The 15,000-nt window shown below is 39.3% G+C and overlaps 2 protein-coding genes across 3 annotated transcripts in view; one reads left to right on the forward strand and one right to left on the reverse strand.

Annotated features, from left to right (window-relative positions):
- The first annotated feature begins 368 nt into the window (after window positions 1–368).
- On the forward strand, window positions 369–4,672 carry LOC125038519 (pupal cuticle protein 36-like). Of its 2 annotated transcripts, none has more exons than XM_047632011.1 (7): window positions 369–393; window positions 1,445–1,555; window positions 2,466–2,537; window positions 2,914–3,015; window positions 3,214–3,648; window positions 3,988–4,164; window positions 4,478–4,672. In XM_047632011.1, exons 1-7 carry the CDS (start codon window positions 391–393, stop codon window positions 4,655–4,657), a joined length of 1,080 nt encoding a protein of 359 aa, XP_047487967.1. In that variant the 5' UTR covers window positions 369–390; the 3' UTR covers window positions 4,658–4,672. The 2 variants fall into 2 exon arrangements, with proteins under 2 accessions (XP_047487967.1, XP_047487966.1); XM_047632010.1 differs by having other exon boundaries at window positions 376–393; window positions 1,445–1,627.
- Window positions 4,673–8,718: 4,046 nt separating this feature from the next.
- The window catches only part of LOC125038707 (monocarboxylate transporter 9-like), an 11,241-nt gene continuing 4,959 nt past the window's right edge, over window positions 8,719–15,000 (reverse strand). Inside the window, exons 3-5 of the mRNA XM_047632276.1 lie at window positions 12,279–13,172; window positions 10,671–10,862; window positions 8,719–8,973 (exon numbers count right to left, since the gene is read on the reverse strand). Coding sequence (XP_047488232.1) covers window positions 8,822–8,973; window positions 10,671–10,862; window positions 12,279–13,172 — 1,238 coding nt within the window. The 3' untranslated portion in view covers window positions 8,719–8,821. The remainder of the gene's footprint in view (window positions 8,974–10,670; window positions 10,863–12,278; window positions 13,173–15,000) is intronic.

The following is a 15,000-nucleotide window of genomic DNA, read 5'->3' on the forward strand; positions in this document are numbered from 1 at the left end:
AGCCCACGTCGTGCCCCCCACCACGACACCTCCCCCACCTCCCTCTGATCTGATCTTAGCATCCTCCTCCTCCCCCCCCCCTTCCCATCCCAGACCTCCACCTCCCTCCCCATCCCATCCCTTTCCTCCACCCCCAATCCCACCCCTCTCCTCCCCCTCCCTCCCCCACCTCATCCCTCTCCTCAACCTCCCTCCCTCATCCCATCCCCTCTTTTCCTCTACCCCCTCCCCCTATTCCATTCCCCTTCCCCTCCATACCCCCCCCCCCTCCCTCACTTCACCTGTCCATATAAACCGGGAGATGTCCGGCGTCCTCGTCAGTTCTCCGCAAGGGAAGACAACGGAAAGGTGGGGCTTCTCTCTGTCTCAGCGTTTGGAGTGTTCTAAAGCATGGTATATTTCTTGGCTCGTGATAAGTGGAAGATAAAATATACGTATGGCGGTGTTTTTTGCTTCTTTTTTGTTTTTAATTTTTCTCAGTGGCCCGGAGTGCGGTGACTAAATTTAACTTTGTTAAGTAATCACCTGTAAAAATGTTAAAGGCGATTAATCGGAAAAAAAAAATATATATATATAACATAATTCATAGTCTTATGGATTCAGTAGAAATACAAAAATGTTTTTTCTTATGTTGTCAAATCTCATGTTGTAATTCACTTGATAATTACAATAACGATATGAAAAAAACGAAAATGTAATTAATTTTGCCTATTTCAAGTAAGATTTAAGTAATAAGTAAATGTGAAAGAGTTTGATTATGCACTAGTCAATAATTTCGAACAGTTTTTTTTATATAATTTGAGAATAATAAAGTTGTTTGCCGCAATTTAATGATTTGTTACAAACTTTGACCAAGATTAACATGTACAATATCCTTCTTTTATTAATATTTAGCGTCGACTTATCATAGGAATTCACGTTTTTTCTTAATATCTATTTATGGTTCGTCATATGAAAAATACGATATAAACTAAGCTAAGGATATCGATACTGTCCTTGATATAAAGCATGTAATGATATATGTAATCAAGGATCTGCAAATATGCGAAGATGAAAGACGGATAATTACACTTCATTTTCTTTTTGTTCTCGTAATAATTTGAGGAATAATGATAGGCGTGGAAATCCTATCCTCTTCAACTTCTCTTCATCTTTTTCATCGATACAATTTTTTTTTGGTCTTATTATGTCGATATTTTTCAGATATTTTGCCCATATATATCCTTTTCCTTTAGTTATGTTATGTATAATATCTTACTGGCATCGACGCCCCCTGTTCCCAGAGGAGAACGCGTAGACTGGCCGTTGCCTCGCATCATCATTAAAAAGAATACATTTTAGATTCTAATCTTTTATGGATATTCTCATCCGATTTTCAGATTTTCATGCGATAAAATTCACAACCATTATCATTCCACACTAACTTGTCTGTGTGTGCCTTCAGATGAGGGCCGGTGGACTGGCCTGTGCTTTGCTTCTCCTCGCCTCTGGGGCATCCAACGCCCTGCCCCAGTACGGCGGCGCGGGCCTTCAGCAGCAGCAGCAGGAGGGCCAGGTGGGTCAGCAGCAGCAGCAGCAGGAGGAGGGGGGGTTCTGGTGGCAGGATAAGGGCGTCTTTGAGAGTCAGGTGAGCGGAGGTCGGCGTCGGTGAAGGGAAGCGATCCGGGTGCTGGATTCGTCTCTGTCTCTCTCTTCGTTTGGGTCTTCGTCTCCTCTAACCCTCGGTCTGCGCGGATGGCCTCCTCGCCACACGCAGCGGCGAATCTATTTTTCTCTTTTAATCTACAGTTTTCTTGTGCATGTGTTTCCTTTAGTCTTAGTTTAAGCCTGATAGACATTCAGCGTGTCTTCTGGTAAAAAAAATGAGATAGAAAAAGATAAAAAACAGCCTGGGGTTTGGCTCGGGCATTCAACGACTCTGAGTTCGCATTCCGTGGGTAATTGTTCTTCTTTTTATTCCTCTCTTCGTATCGGTTAATATCTCTTATCCATTTCTACTTCATGTCTAAACACCTTTTGTTTGTGTTTGGTTTGCTTGCATTCTTCCAAAAAAAGTTCCGTTCCACTCAGTAATCGTCTGTTCCTTCTACGTGTAGTGTTCGTCTGCTGTTCTTTGTGCATCTGGTTGAGGAATTCTCGTACATCTGGCAGCCTGTTTGGTCCATTCCTGGGTTTTAAACTATTGCACCTTCTGCACGGTACACTTTCAATGTACAAAATACGTTTATTATTGATGCACACTTTATATCCTTCAGAAATCCAAAAAATCTCAGTAGATGATAATAGTTGATGTGTTTTTTAGATGATAATGTTACCCTTGATGATCACTATTCCCCCCAACTATGATAAAATAATAGATAAATAGATGATGGAGTAAAGATAAATAGATGCATTTTGAATAATAATAATAATAATGATAAAAACTTGCTGTAGCTCAATGAATAATTTTGCGTCCTTTTCCCCAGAGCGCCGTCGTAGGAGGGACGTCAGGCACCGCGGGAGGATTCACGCCGACGCAGTCTAGCGAGTGTGCTCTGGTGAGTCTAGCCCTGAGGTTCGCACTCTGGGAGTCTCTGGATAGGAGGCTTTGGGTCTCTCTCTGTGAGTCTCAGTCTCCGAGTCTCTGTGTGAGTCTCTGGAGTGGAATATCTGTCTCTAGGTCCCACTCCGTCAGTCTCTCTGTGAGTCTCTGTCTCTGAGTTCTCTCTGTGAGATTCTCTGTGGGTCTCTGGAGTGGAGTCTCTGTCTCTGAGTCTCCCTCTGTGACTCTCTGCCTCTAAGTCTCCTTTTGTGAGTCACTGGATTCGAGTCTTTGAATCCGAGTCCTTCTTTGTGGATCTGAAGTCTCTGAGTCAACAATGAAAAGCGCCGCATTTCAAGTGTCTCATAATCTGACGTGCTGTGTGTTTGCAGGGAAATGGGTGCGTGCCGTGGCAATACTGCCTCAACGGGGTGTACAAGTTCAACCCGAGTGTCAACCTCGAAGTCCGCTCGCCAGCCAAGGTTCCCGAACACGTGAGTTCCTTTCGGAGTTTGTCTGGAGCGTCGAGAGCTCTTGGCAGTCACGCCAGACGACGGCCAGAGCCTGTTACGAAAATCTAAATTATTATCATTATTTTCATTGTTTTTGTTGCTATTTTCACAACCTAATCCACATACCCACACATAGTATACAGTCCTTGCAAAGTCCCCCTGACGTCGCTACTCCGACAGGTATCTCAAAAATTATGCGGACAAATCGGCAACGTCTGCTGCCCCATTCCCGAAGACATCCTCCTGCAGCAGCAGCTGGCACAGGCAGGCGTAGGAGGTGATGTCGTCGCTGGAGTCCCCGGCGCTGGGGTCCACTCGGAGCAGACTAGTGTTGGCGGTGGCGGCGCTGGGGTTCATGCGGAACAGACTAGTGCTGGCGGAGGCGGCGCTGGCGGCTACGGGGGCTCCGGAGGCATCATCAGTGGTACTGTGAGCGGCGGGGGTGTCGTCGGTGGCGGACTTGAGCAGACCAGCAGCGGTCATGGGCAGACCAGCGGTGCCCTCTCGAGCCAGTGCCGGGTTGGATTCGACTGCGTGCCCGCATACCAGTGCGACGGTGGCGTCATCAACACCTCCGGAGTTGGCCTCATCAACATTCGCACCAAAGTGCAAAAGGTACGTCAGATTCCATTGTCTTTCATTCGCTTTTTCTGCAAGACGAATTTTATATTAGCCACACGACACTGCCGAACGACACTTTCTTTGAGTAAATAATGATAAAAAGGACCTATCATACAAACCTAAAAAAATCAATCGAACGTCTAAAAATCCTCAATTCAATATATATAAACCTTAGACAGTTTGGCTTCCAACAAATAACCAATAAATGCCCAGTAAATAACCAACTCAGCCTCCAATAATAGACTAACCAGGCATCCAAAATAAAGCTTACCGTCCGACGAATCAGCATTTGAGCTCCGAGTAAAATCCCGCTGACGCCCTTCGTCTCTGCAGTGCACCAACCCCGAGTACCCGACCGTGGAAGCCGTCTGCTGCAAGATCCCCGGCGCCAGCGAGCCCACCGTTCTCGCGTGCCCCGCCCCCGAGGAATGCGTGCCCTACGGACAGTGCAAGGAAGACGGCACCATCAACACGGACGGAACGGGACTCATTGACTTAAGGATCAATACGGTTAGTAAAGATGAGTGGGATGTGATGAGGAAGGAGGTAGTGATGGTGGAGGAGGAGGAGGAGGAGGAGGAGGAGGAGGAGGAGGAGGAGGAGGAAGAGGAGGAGGAGAAGGAGGAAGAGGAGGAGGAGGAGGAGGAGGAGTAACGGAAGGAGAAAGCGTTTTTAAATACAATTAGCTTTCTTACACCGACTCGCGTGTCTACCTGGCAGTTATCTCTTTCTCCCTCTCTGTTTCACCTTTGGCCTGGCTCCTTCCATCCCTCCCTCGCGGACTAAGAGCCACTTTGCTGACCTCCCGCCCTTTCTCCCGCAGCCGTGCAATCTGGACAGCGTGAACTACGAGAAGGGCGTGTGCTGCCTCCCGCCGCGTCCGGAGCCGCTGGCCACGTGCCCCAATGGCCTCGTGTGCGAGCTCGAGGGCCAGTGCGCGACGCCCGGAGCCCTCGCCGCCGATGGGACGTACACGGTGAGAACGCCGGCCTCTCCTTTTTAACTTACTTGACCCTCTAGACATACACACACACATACTATATATAATACATACAGGAAAAAAAATATATGTGTACATGCATATATATATATATATATATATATATATATATATATATATATATATATATGTGTGTGTGTGTGTGTGTGTGTGTGTTTAAATGTATATATATATATATATATATATATATATATATATATATATATATACATATATACATACACACACACAAACATATATGTAGATAAATATGTGTGTATGTATATGTATGTAAGTATGTCTCTGTGTATGTATGTATGCATGTATGCATGTATATCCGTTCATACTGATGCCTACAAACCCGCAATCCCCATGAACGCGGCGGCAACGGAACAAGACAGTGCTATATAGATATCATGATAAACCATGTTAGAGAAGATACTTTGAATTACGTTTATCGAAGTCAATATTCCAGTTTTTAAATCTGTGTTTGTTTATAGTCAAAGTTACACTCTCTGTACATTGTATATCATATTTATGTAGATTATAAAACTTATATTGTTTCATCGATCACAGTTAATATGAGTTTTAGCATTACTATTATTCTCATCATCATAATATTCTCATTATCCTTATCATCATAGTTATTATCCTGATCATTACTGACATTATCCTTATCATCATAGTTATTATCCTGATCATTACTGACATTATCCTTATCATCATAGTTATTATCCTGATCATTACTGACATTATCCTTATCATCATAGTTATTATCCTGATCATTACTGACATTATCCTTATCATCATAGTTATTATCCTGATCATTACTGACATTATCCTTATCATCATAGTTATTATCCTGATCATTACTGACATTATCCTTATCATCATAGTTATTATCCTGATCATTACTGACATTATCCTTATCATCATAGTTATTATCCTGATCATTACTGACATTATCCTTATCATCATAGTTATTATCCTGATCATTACTGACATTATCCTTATCATCATAGTTATTATCCTGATCATTACTGACATTATCCTTATCATCATAGTTATTATCCTGATCATTACTGACATTATCCTTATCATCATAGTTATTATCCTGATCATTACTGACATTATCCTTATCATCATAGTTATTATCCTGATCATTACTGACATTATCCTTATCATCATAGTTATTATCCTGATCATTACTGACATTATCCTTATCATCATAGTTATTATCCTGATCATTACTGACATTATCCTTATCATCATAGTTATTATCCTGATCATTACTGACATTATCCTTATCATCATAGTTATTATCCTGATCATTACTGACATTATCCTTATCATCATAGTTATTATCCTGATCATTACTGACATTATCCTTATCATCATAGTTATTATCCTGATCATTACTGACATTATCCTTATCATCATAGTTATTATCCTGATCATTACTGACATTATCCTTATCATCATAGTTATTATCCTGATCATTACTGACATTATCCTTATCATCATAGTTATTATCCTGATCATTACTGACATTATCCTTATCATCATAGTTATTATCCTGATCATTACTGACATTATCCTTATCATCATAGTTATTATCCTGATCATTACTGACATTATCCTTATCATCATAGTTATTATCCTGATCATTACTGACATTATCCTTATCATCATAGTTATTATCCTGATCATTACTGACATTATCCTTATCATCATAGTTATTATCCTGATCATTACTGACATTATCCTTATCATCATAGTTATTATCCTGATCATTACTGACATTATCCTTATCATCATAGTTATTATCCTGATCATTACTGACATTATCCTTATCATCATAGTTATTATCCTGATCATTACTGACATTATCCTTATCATCATAGTTATTATCCTGATCATTACTGACATTATCCTTATCATCATAGTTATTATCCTGATCATTACTGACATTATCCTTATCATCATAGTTATTATCCTGATCATTACTGACATTATCCTTATCATCATAGTTATTATCCTGATCATTACTGACATTATCCTTATCATCATAGTTATTATCCTGATCATTACTGACATTATCCTTATCATCATAGTTATTATCCTGATCATTACTGACATTATCCTTATCATCATAGTTATTATCCTGATCATTACTGACATTATCCTTATCATCATAGTTATTATCCTGATCATTACTGACATTATCCTTATCATCATAGTTATTATCCTGATCATTACTGACATTATCCTTATCATCATAGTTATTATCCTGATCATTACTGACATTATCCTTATCATCATAGTTATTATCCTGATCATTACTGACATTATCCTTATCATCATAGTTATTATCCTGATCATTACTGACATTATCCTTATCATCATAGTTATTATCCTGATCATTACTGACATTATCCTTATCATCATAGTTATTATCCTGATCATTACTGACATTATCCTTATCATCATAGTTATTATCCTGATCATTACTGACATTATCCTTATCATCATAGTTATTATCCTGATCATTACTGACATTATCCTTATCATCATAGTTATTATCCTGATCATTACTGACATTATCCTTATCATCATAGTTATTATCCTGATCATTACTGACATTATCCTTATCATCATAGTTATTATCCTGATCATTACTGACATTATCCTTATCATCATAGTTATTATCCTGATCATTACTGACATTATCCTTATCATCATAGTTATTATCCTGATCATTACTGACATTATCCTTATCATCATAGTTATTATCCTGATCATTACTGACATTATCCTTATCATCATAGTTATTATCCTGATCATTACTGACATTATCCTTATCATCATAGTTATTATCCTGATCATTACTGACATTATCCTTATCATCATAGTTATTATCCTGATCATTACTGACATTATCCTTATCATCATAGTTATTATCCTGATCATTACTGACATTATCCTTATCATCATAGTTATTATCCTGATCATTACTGACATTATCCTTATCATCATAGTTATTATCCTGATCATTACTGACATTATCCTTATCATCATAGTTATTATCCTGATCATTACTGACATTATCCTTATCATCATAGTTATTATCCTGATCATTACTGACATTATCCTTATCATCATAGTTATTATCCTGATCATTACTGACATTATCCTTATCATCATAGTTATTATCCTGATCATTACTGACATTATCCTTATCATCATAGTTATTATCCTGATCATTACTGACATTATCCTTATCATCATAGTTATTATCCTGATCATTACTGACATTATCCTTATCATCATAGTTATTATCCTGATCATTACTGACATTATCCTTATCATCATAGTTATTATCCTGATCATTACTGACATTATCCTTATCATCATAGTTATTATCCTGATCATTACTGACATTATCCTTATCATCATAGTTATTATAACCAAAACCCAAAAACACACCAAAACACACACACACACAAAAACCAAATTTATATATATATAATATATATTATATATATATTTTTTATTTATATATATATTTATAATATTTTTTAATATTATATGTAATATACTATAATAAAAAAAATTAATATAATATATATATGATTATAAAATTATTGGAATTATAAATTTTATTAATTTAATTTTTTATATATTTATATATATGCATATGTGTGAAAAATATTTTATAAAATTATATTTTTGTTAATACATATTTTAAAAATTTAATTAAAAAATTTTTAAAATATTAAAAAAATTATATATATTAATATATATTATATTTAAAATTATTATTTAATATAAAAATAAAATTAAATATTTTAAAATATAAACATAATATACATACACTAAACACACACACATATATTTAAAAACACACACACAACACACACACACACAAAAACACACACACACACAAAAACACAACACAACACACACACTCACACACACACACACACAAAAGTAAATTTAATTAATAATAGATAAAGATGGATAGTGTATTCAAATAAATCACTACTCTGTAGGACAATCTTTCGACAGGAACTGAAACGAACACAAACATATCCAACTTATATTTCAAAATTCTTCAGTACAAACACAACAAATATATACAAACAACAGATTTTTTTTTTTTTTTTTTTATTATTATTATTTTTTTTTTTACTGTTTGACGACTTCCGTTGATTCCCGATTGGCTGTCTGATTACCTCCGGGCGCGGGAAAGACCAACCACAGACAGAAGCTAAACAACGTCAGTGCTGCCAACACCCACATGCTAATTAGGTAGCTTCCGGTCTTGTCACGCACCACGCCTGCAGGGATAGATATCAGCGGTTCAGTTGGTACACCTGTTATGGGAACTGCTGGTCAGTGTTACCATATTTACGGCAAAGTGTTCGAATGCGACCCAGGGACCCGGACTTTGGGGTTAATTACTGAATTTACATAGGAGTTTTACTGGGAATTGTCCTCCCCACAGATTAATGATTTCCTTTTAACAGAGAAAAATATTAAAGAATTAGTTTCAGCATAAAAAAGAATTAATAACTTGATAGATTACAAGCGGTAAAATACTGAGAAAAAATATTAACAAGTATTGCTAATCTGTAAATTATAATTGTAAGTGGATCTAGAATACCATGGTGATAAAAAAAAAAGTCATATCATATATTACAAACTGAAAATTACAGGACTCTTAAGAAAACTAATATCCCTTTTCGTTGGTCGCTAACATATTTTTTTCAAATTTCGTTTATCATTCATTTTGCAACGTAATTTATTTTCTAATTTAAGGGGCCCCTGAACCTGATGTAACCAGGTCCCCCAAGTTGTAAATCCGGCCTTGGTTGAACAGAAAAAGTAATCAACGTTTCACCTGGATATCATGGTGCAAAACTGTATGAAAAATTGTAAGACAAGTAAAAGTTTTGCGAAATGGGTAATGACTATTAAATTCACACCCTTTGCCGTAGTGGTGGTAACTTTGCTTTTGGTAGATCTGTCGATATATATATATATATATACACACACACATATATATATATATACATATATATATGTATGTATATATAAATATATATACATATATATATATATATATATTTTTTTTTTTTTTTTTTTTTTTTTTTTTTTTTTTCAACAGCCATTCATTCCACTACAGGACATGGCCTCGCTTAATTCATTATTGGCAGTGTCACCCTTGCCTGATTGGATGCCCTTCCTAATGAACCGCGGTTCGGCGCGTTAACTCTTGTGCCACGGCGGTGACTTCCCCTACGACACCTGCGTTTGACTTCTCAAGGCGATATGTCGTAAAAATGCCTGCGCTCCGACTGCTGGCTCGAGCCCGAGAAAACGACATATCGCCCTGAGAAGTCAAACGCAGGTGTCATAGGGGAAGTCACCTCCGTGGCACCAGAGTTAGCTCACCGAACCGCGGTTGATTAGGAAGGGCATCCAATCAAGCAAGGGTGACACTGCTATATAACCTCTAAATAGTGAACAGAGAAAGGCCTATGTCCTGCAGTGGAATGAATAGATGATATATATATATATATATATATATATATATATATATATATATATATATATGTATATATGTATATATATGTATATGCATATATATATATATATATATATATATATATATATATGCTGATAAAAAACTAAAAAGAGACACTCTTTACCTATATAAGAAATATATATACATATATACACATACACACTTATATATATATATATATATATATATATATATATATATGTGTGTGTGTGTGTGTGTGTGTGTGTGTGTGTGTGTGTGTGTGTGTATGTGTGTGTGTGTGTATGTGTGTATATATATATATACACACACACACCTATACATATATATATACATATATACACACATATACATATGTATGTATGTATTTATGTATATTCATATATATATGAGAACACTAATACTCATACGCATGCAGTCCCACGCATCAAAGCCCCGCCCAGGACCCGACCCCCTGCGGCGCCTCACCAATGAGCGGGCCGATGACGATGAACCCGACGGCGGTGGTGAGGCCCGTCGACCCGATCATGGCCGGCAGCCGGTCAATCCCCACGACGTTGATGATGACTAGGTTGTAGAGGCTCATCTTGGCGCCCACGCCCGCGCCCCACGCGCCCATCGCTACCTTCATCCACACGAGCTCCGTCGCCAGAGGGAAGGCTGGGGGAAGGGAGGAGAGGGGGTTAGGCAGGGGGGGTGAGAGCGAAGGGGAAAGGGGAGAGAGAGTGAGGGAGAAGGAAAGGGAATGAGGGGGAAGGATAATGGGAGAGAGGTGAGGAAGAAAAGAAGACGAGGGAGGAGGTTAGGAGGAGAAGGAGAGGGAACGATGGGGAATGGTAAAGGGAGAGGGAGAGAGAGAGAAAAAAAACAGGGGGTGGGTAAGGAGATCGGGAAGAAGAGGAAAGAGAACGAAAATAAGCAGAGAGGAAGAGCAAGGAAAAGTGAACGAGGATGAAATACAAAGAGAAAGGGAGGGAGAGGGAAATAGAACGAGGAGGAAGGATAAGAGAGACGGGTAAGTGGGACGGGTAAGGGAGATAGAGCGAGAGGGAAAAAGAACGAGAGGGAGGGACAAGGGGAGAGGGATAGAGAACGAGAAGGAGGGACAAGGAGAAAAGGAGAGAGGACAAGAGGAAAGGATAAGGAGAAAGGGAAAGAACAAGGAGAAGGGGAAGGTGAGAGAGAGAGAAAACGAGTTGGAAGGATAAGGGGAGAGGGAGGAAGGGGGGAGAGAAGCAGATAGATGAGAAGAGAGAAAGAGAGATGGAGAAAAAAGAGAAAAGGGGGTGGGGGTGGGCAGAGAGAGGGGGGGGGGTGAAATTGAGAGAGAAGAGCATGGAGGGAGATAGGTAAGGATAGAGAAGAAATGAGAAAGATAATGGAAGAAACGGAAGAGAGCGGAGAGTAGGAGAGAAATGAAGGAAAAGAAGAGAGGGAGAAAGGAAGAGATGGAAGGGAAGAGGAAAGGAGAAAGAAAGGGAGAGGGATGATGAGAGAAAGAAAGGTATGGAGGAGGTGAGACAGGGAGGGAAAATGATGGATGGGGAAGGGGAGGAATAGAGAAGGAGAGGGTAACAGATTCAGGAGGAAAGGAAATGCGAAGAAAAGGAAAGAGAAGAAGAAGAGGAGACGAAGAAGCAGAAGAAGGTGGAGAAGGAGAATGAAATAAGAATAGGAAAAAGAATAAGGATAAGAAGATAAAGAAAGAGAAGAAGGAGGTAGAGGGAGAGGAAGATACTAAGAAGAAGGTGGAGGGGAAGGAAGAAACGAAGAAGAAGACAAGGAAAGACGAAGAAGGAGAAGAAAGGAATCAGAGGAATTCCTTTTAGTGATTTTCAGATGAGATGGGATTCCAGTATCTTTCCAATTATTATTTTAGAATATAAGCATTTGCGTTCTTGGAAAAGGAGGTGATGGACATTTAGAACAAGCAGTTGAAATACGCAAAATTCAGATTTTCGATAAGGTTATGAGACTAAAGAAAAATGCGACAAGGACTTTATGATATCATTGTACTTCTGTCTAAGGGTTGTGTATATTCTCCGTGAACAGGAGCCCTGCGTTAAGGTAACTCACCAAACGTGCTCAGAGATATCAGGAGCACGGCCGCCCGGTAACAGTGCCTGACGTTGAATCGGTGCCAGTCGGAGAGGAAGGACGCTGTGATCCTCAGCAGGAAATTGCACACCGCCGAGATGGAAATGGAGATCGCGGAGTCCTGCAGCGTGAAGCCCTCGGCCTCCATGGCAAAGGGCACCATCATGACGAAGGTGATGTAGCCGTTGACGCAGAGGGAGAAGGACACCGCTATGATGACGGCCTCGGGGGAACGGAGGACTCCCAGGTCCGCCAGGGTGGACCGCCACACCCGCCCGAGGATCTTCAGGAGGAAGCAGTGGGTGTCAGTGTCCAGAGGGGCATCCTCCTCGCCTTCTGCAGCAGCTGGGGTCAGAGCGCCGATGCCAGGGAGATCCATGGACGAAAGGGCAAGAGAAGATCCTCCGACCGATACCAGAGAGTTTCGAGAGATGTAGCTGCCGCGTCGGCGACAGGGACCCAACGGCAGTGCCTTCTTCACCGGGATGCTGTTACCTGCTTTCTTATACTCTGAGTCTCCACCGAGGCTCTCCATCGATGGGGCTCCCGAGACGCCACCGGGAAGAGTCCTCGCCCGTGTGGCAAGCAAGGGCTCCTCCGCGTCTCCCTTCGCCTCCGGACGCCTCTTCTGGTGCCACGAAATGGGGTGGAAGAGCGAGGCCCCGATGCAGCCATGCAGCACCACCGCCCCCATGATCAGGGACGCGCCCTTGTAGCCGAGCTCCTCCTGAAGGAACTCAATCAGTGGAGGTCCGGTGATCTGCCCGAGGCCAGCGCCTGCCATCATGATCGCATTGGCCTGCCCGCGGCGACGGTCGAAGTACAAGGGCACGATGCAGAAGCAGATGCACACCACCATGCCGCAGCCCGAACCTGGGGGACGAAGAAGCGAAATGAAAAGGACCGAAATATGAGGAAGTGGAAGGGAAGGTAAGAGATAGGCATGTGTGTGTGTGTGTGTGTATATATATATATATATATATATATATATATATATATATACATATATATATTTATTTATATATATGTGTGTGTGTGTGTATATACATACACACACATATATATATATATATATATATATATATATATATATATATATATATATATTTATATATATATGTGTGTGTGTGCATATATATATATATATATATATATATATATATATATACATATATATATATATATATATATATATATATATATATATATATATATGTGAGTGTGTGTGTGTGTGTGTGTGTGTTTGTATACACATATGCATATATATATGATACATATATAATATATATATATATATATATTATATATATAAATATATATATAGATATATATATAAATATATATATATATATATGTATATATATATATATATATATATATATATATATATATATATATATATATATATATGTTTATATATTTTTTCAACAGCCATCTATTCCACTGCAGGAAATCGGCCTCTCTCAATACATTATTTGAAAGGTTATTTGGCAGTGACACCCTTGCCTGATTGGATGCCCTTCCTAGTCAAACGCGGTTTGGCGTGCTAACACTTCTCCTACGTAAAATAACTAAGTCCGTTAGTGGGAAATCTCCTTGCCACTTTGTGACGAAAGGATACGCTCAAATGATACTAAAAAAATAACATAAAATAAACTTAAGTCAGCTAGTGAGAAGTTTTGTTTGTTCACTAGTCTGGCTAAATTATACACAGATTCTGTCACATACAACGAGTGGATACACCTGTCCTTAATTAATAAACAAAGGTAAATGGAAAATGAAGACATGTACTGGGTAATGCGGACTGCAAAATGAATCACTACCTCCTTTAATTAGAGGCTTGAAATCTGCCCGAGTGACGGAAGTAGATGGCTTAGTATTCAGTGTGAAATATAGAATAAGATCGTGGTAAAATTTTGATAAAATAATAATTGCAAACTATAATATTAGTTATAAAATATGGCCATATTACACATGAAAGTAAACTGATTTACTTGTAAATACACACACACCACACACGAACCACGCACACACACACACACACACACACACACACACACACACACACACACACACACACACACACACACATATATATATGTGTGTGTGTGTGTGTGTGTGTGTGTGTGTGTGTGTGTGTGTGTGTGTGTGTGTGTGTGTGCGTGGTTCGTGTGTGTCGCATTCCTTAGCGACTGTTGAACATGATTTTAGTCTTTTTCTTGTTCATCCTCAGTCCGACTTTCAGACTTTCGATCTGAATAGAGAAAGTCTGAAAGTCGGTCTTAGGATAAACAAGAAAAATAAGATCATGTTCAATAGTAGAGTTCATTTCGAACAGATACATAAACAAGGCGAAGCGCTCGAGGTAGTGGACAAGTATATATACCTAAGGTAACTCGTACACACAAACACATCTAGCGAAGAGGAAATTAAGCGACGCATCAGCCTAGGTTGGAGCGCCTTCGGCAGACACAGAAAAGAAAAGTCATTAACCAATGCCTCCTCCCTGTTATGATCTATGGATCAGAAACATGGACTACAACCAAATTACTGGAGAGGAAACTAATAAGTGCCCAGAGAAGGATGTAGAGGTTGATGCTGGGAATTAGCCTTAGAGATCAAATAAGGGCGACGTGGATCAGGGAATAGACAAAAGTGGAAGCTATACTTGGGAGCATCAAAAAGAATAAATGGCAATGGG

Source organism: Penaeus chinensis, chromosome 25 (assembly GCF_019202785.1).
Source record: "Penaeus chinensis breed Huanghai No. 1 chromosome 25, ASM1920278v2, whole genome shotgun sequence".
NCBI classification, from domain to species: Eukaryota; Metazoa; Arthropoda; class Malacostraca; order Decapoda; family Penaeidae; genus Penaeus; species Penaeus chinensis.

Coding starts and splice junctions, on each gene's coding strand:
- LOC125038519 (XM_047632010.1), top strand. Junction 2,538..2,913: donor AGTCTAGCGAGTGTGCTCTG/GTGAGTCTAGCC, acceptor GTGTGTTTGCAG/GGAAATGGGTGCGTGCCGTG. Junction 3,016..3,213: donor CAGCCAAGGTTCCCGAACAC/GTGAGTTCCTTT, acceptor CTACTCCGACAG/GTATCTCAAAAATTATGCGG.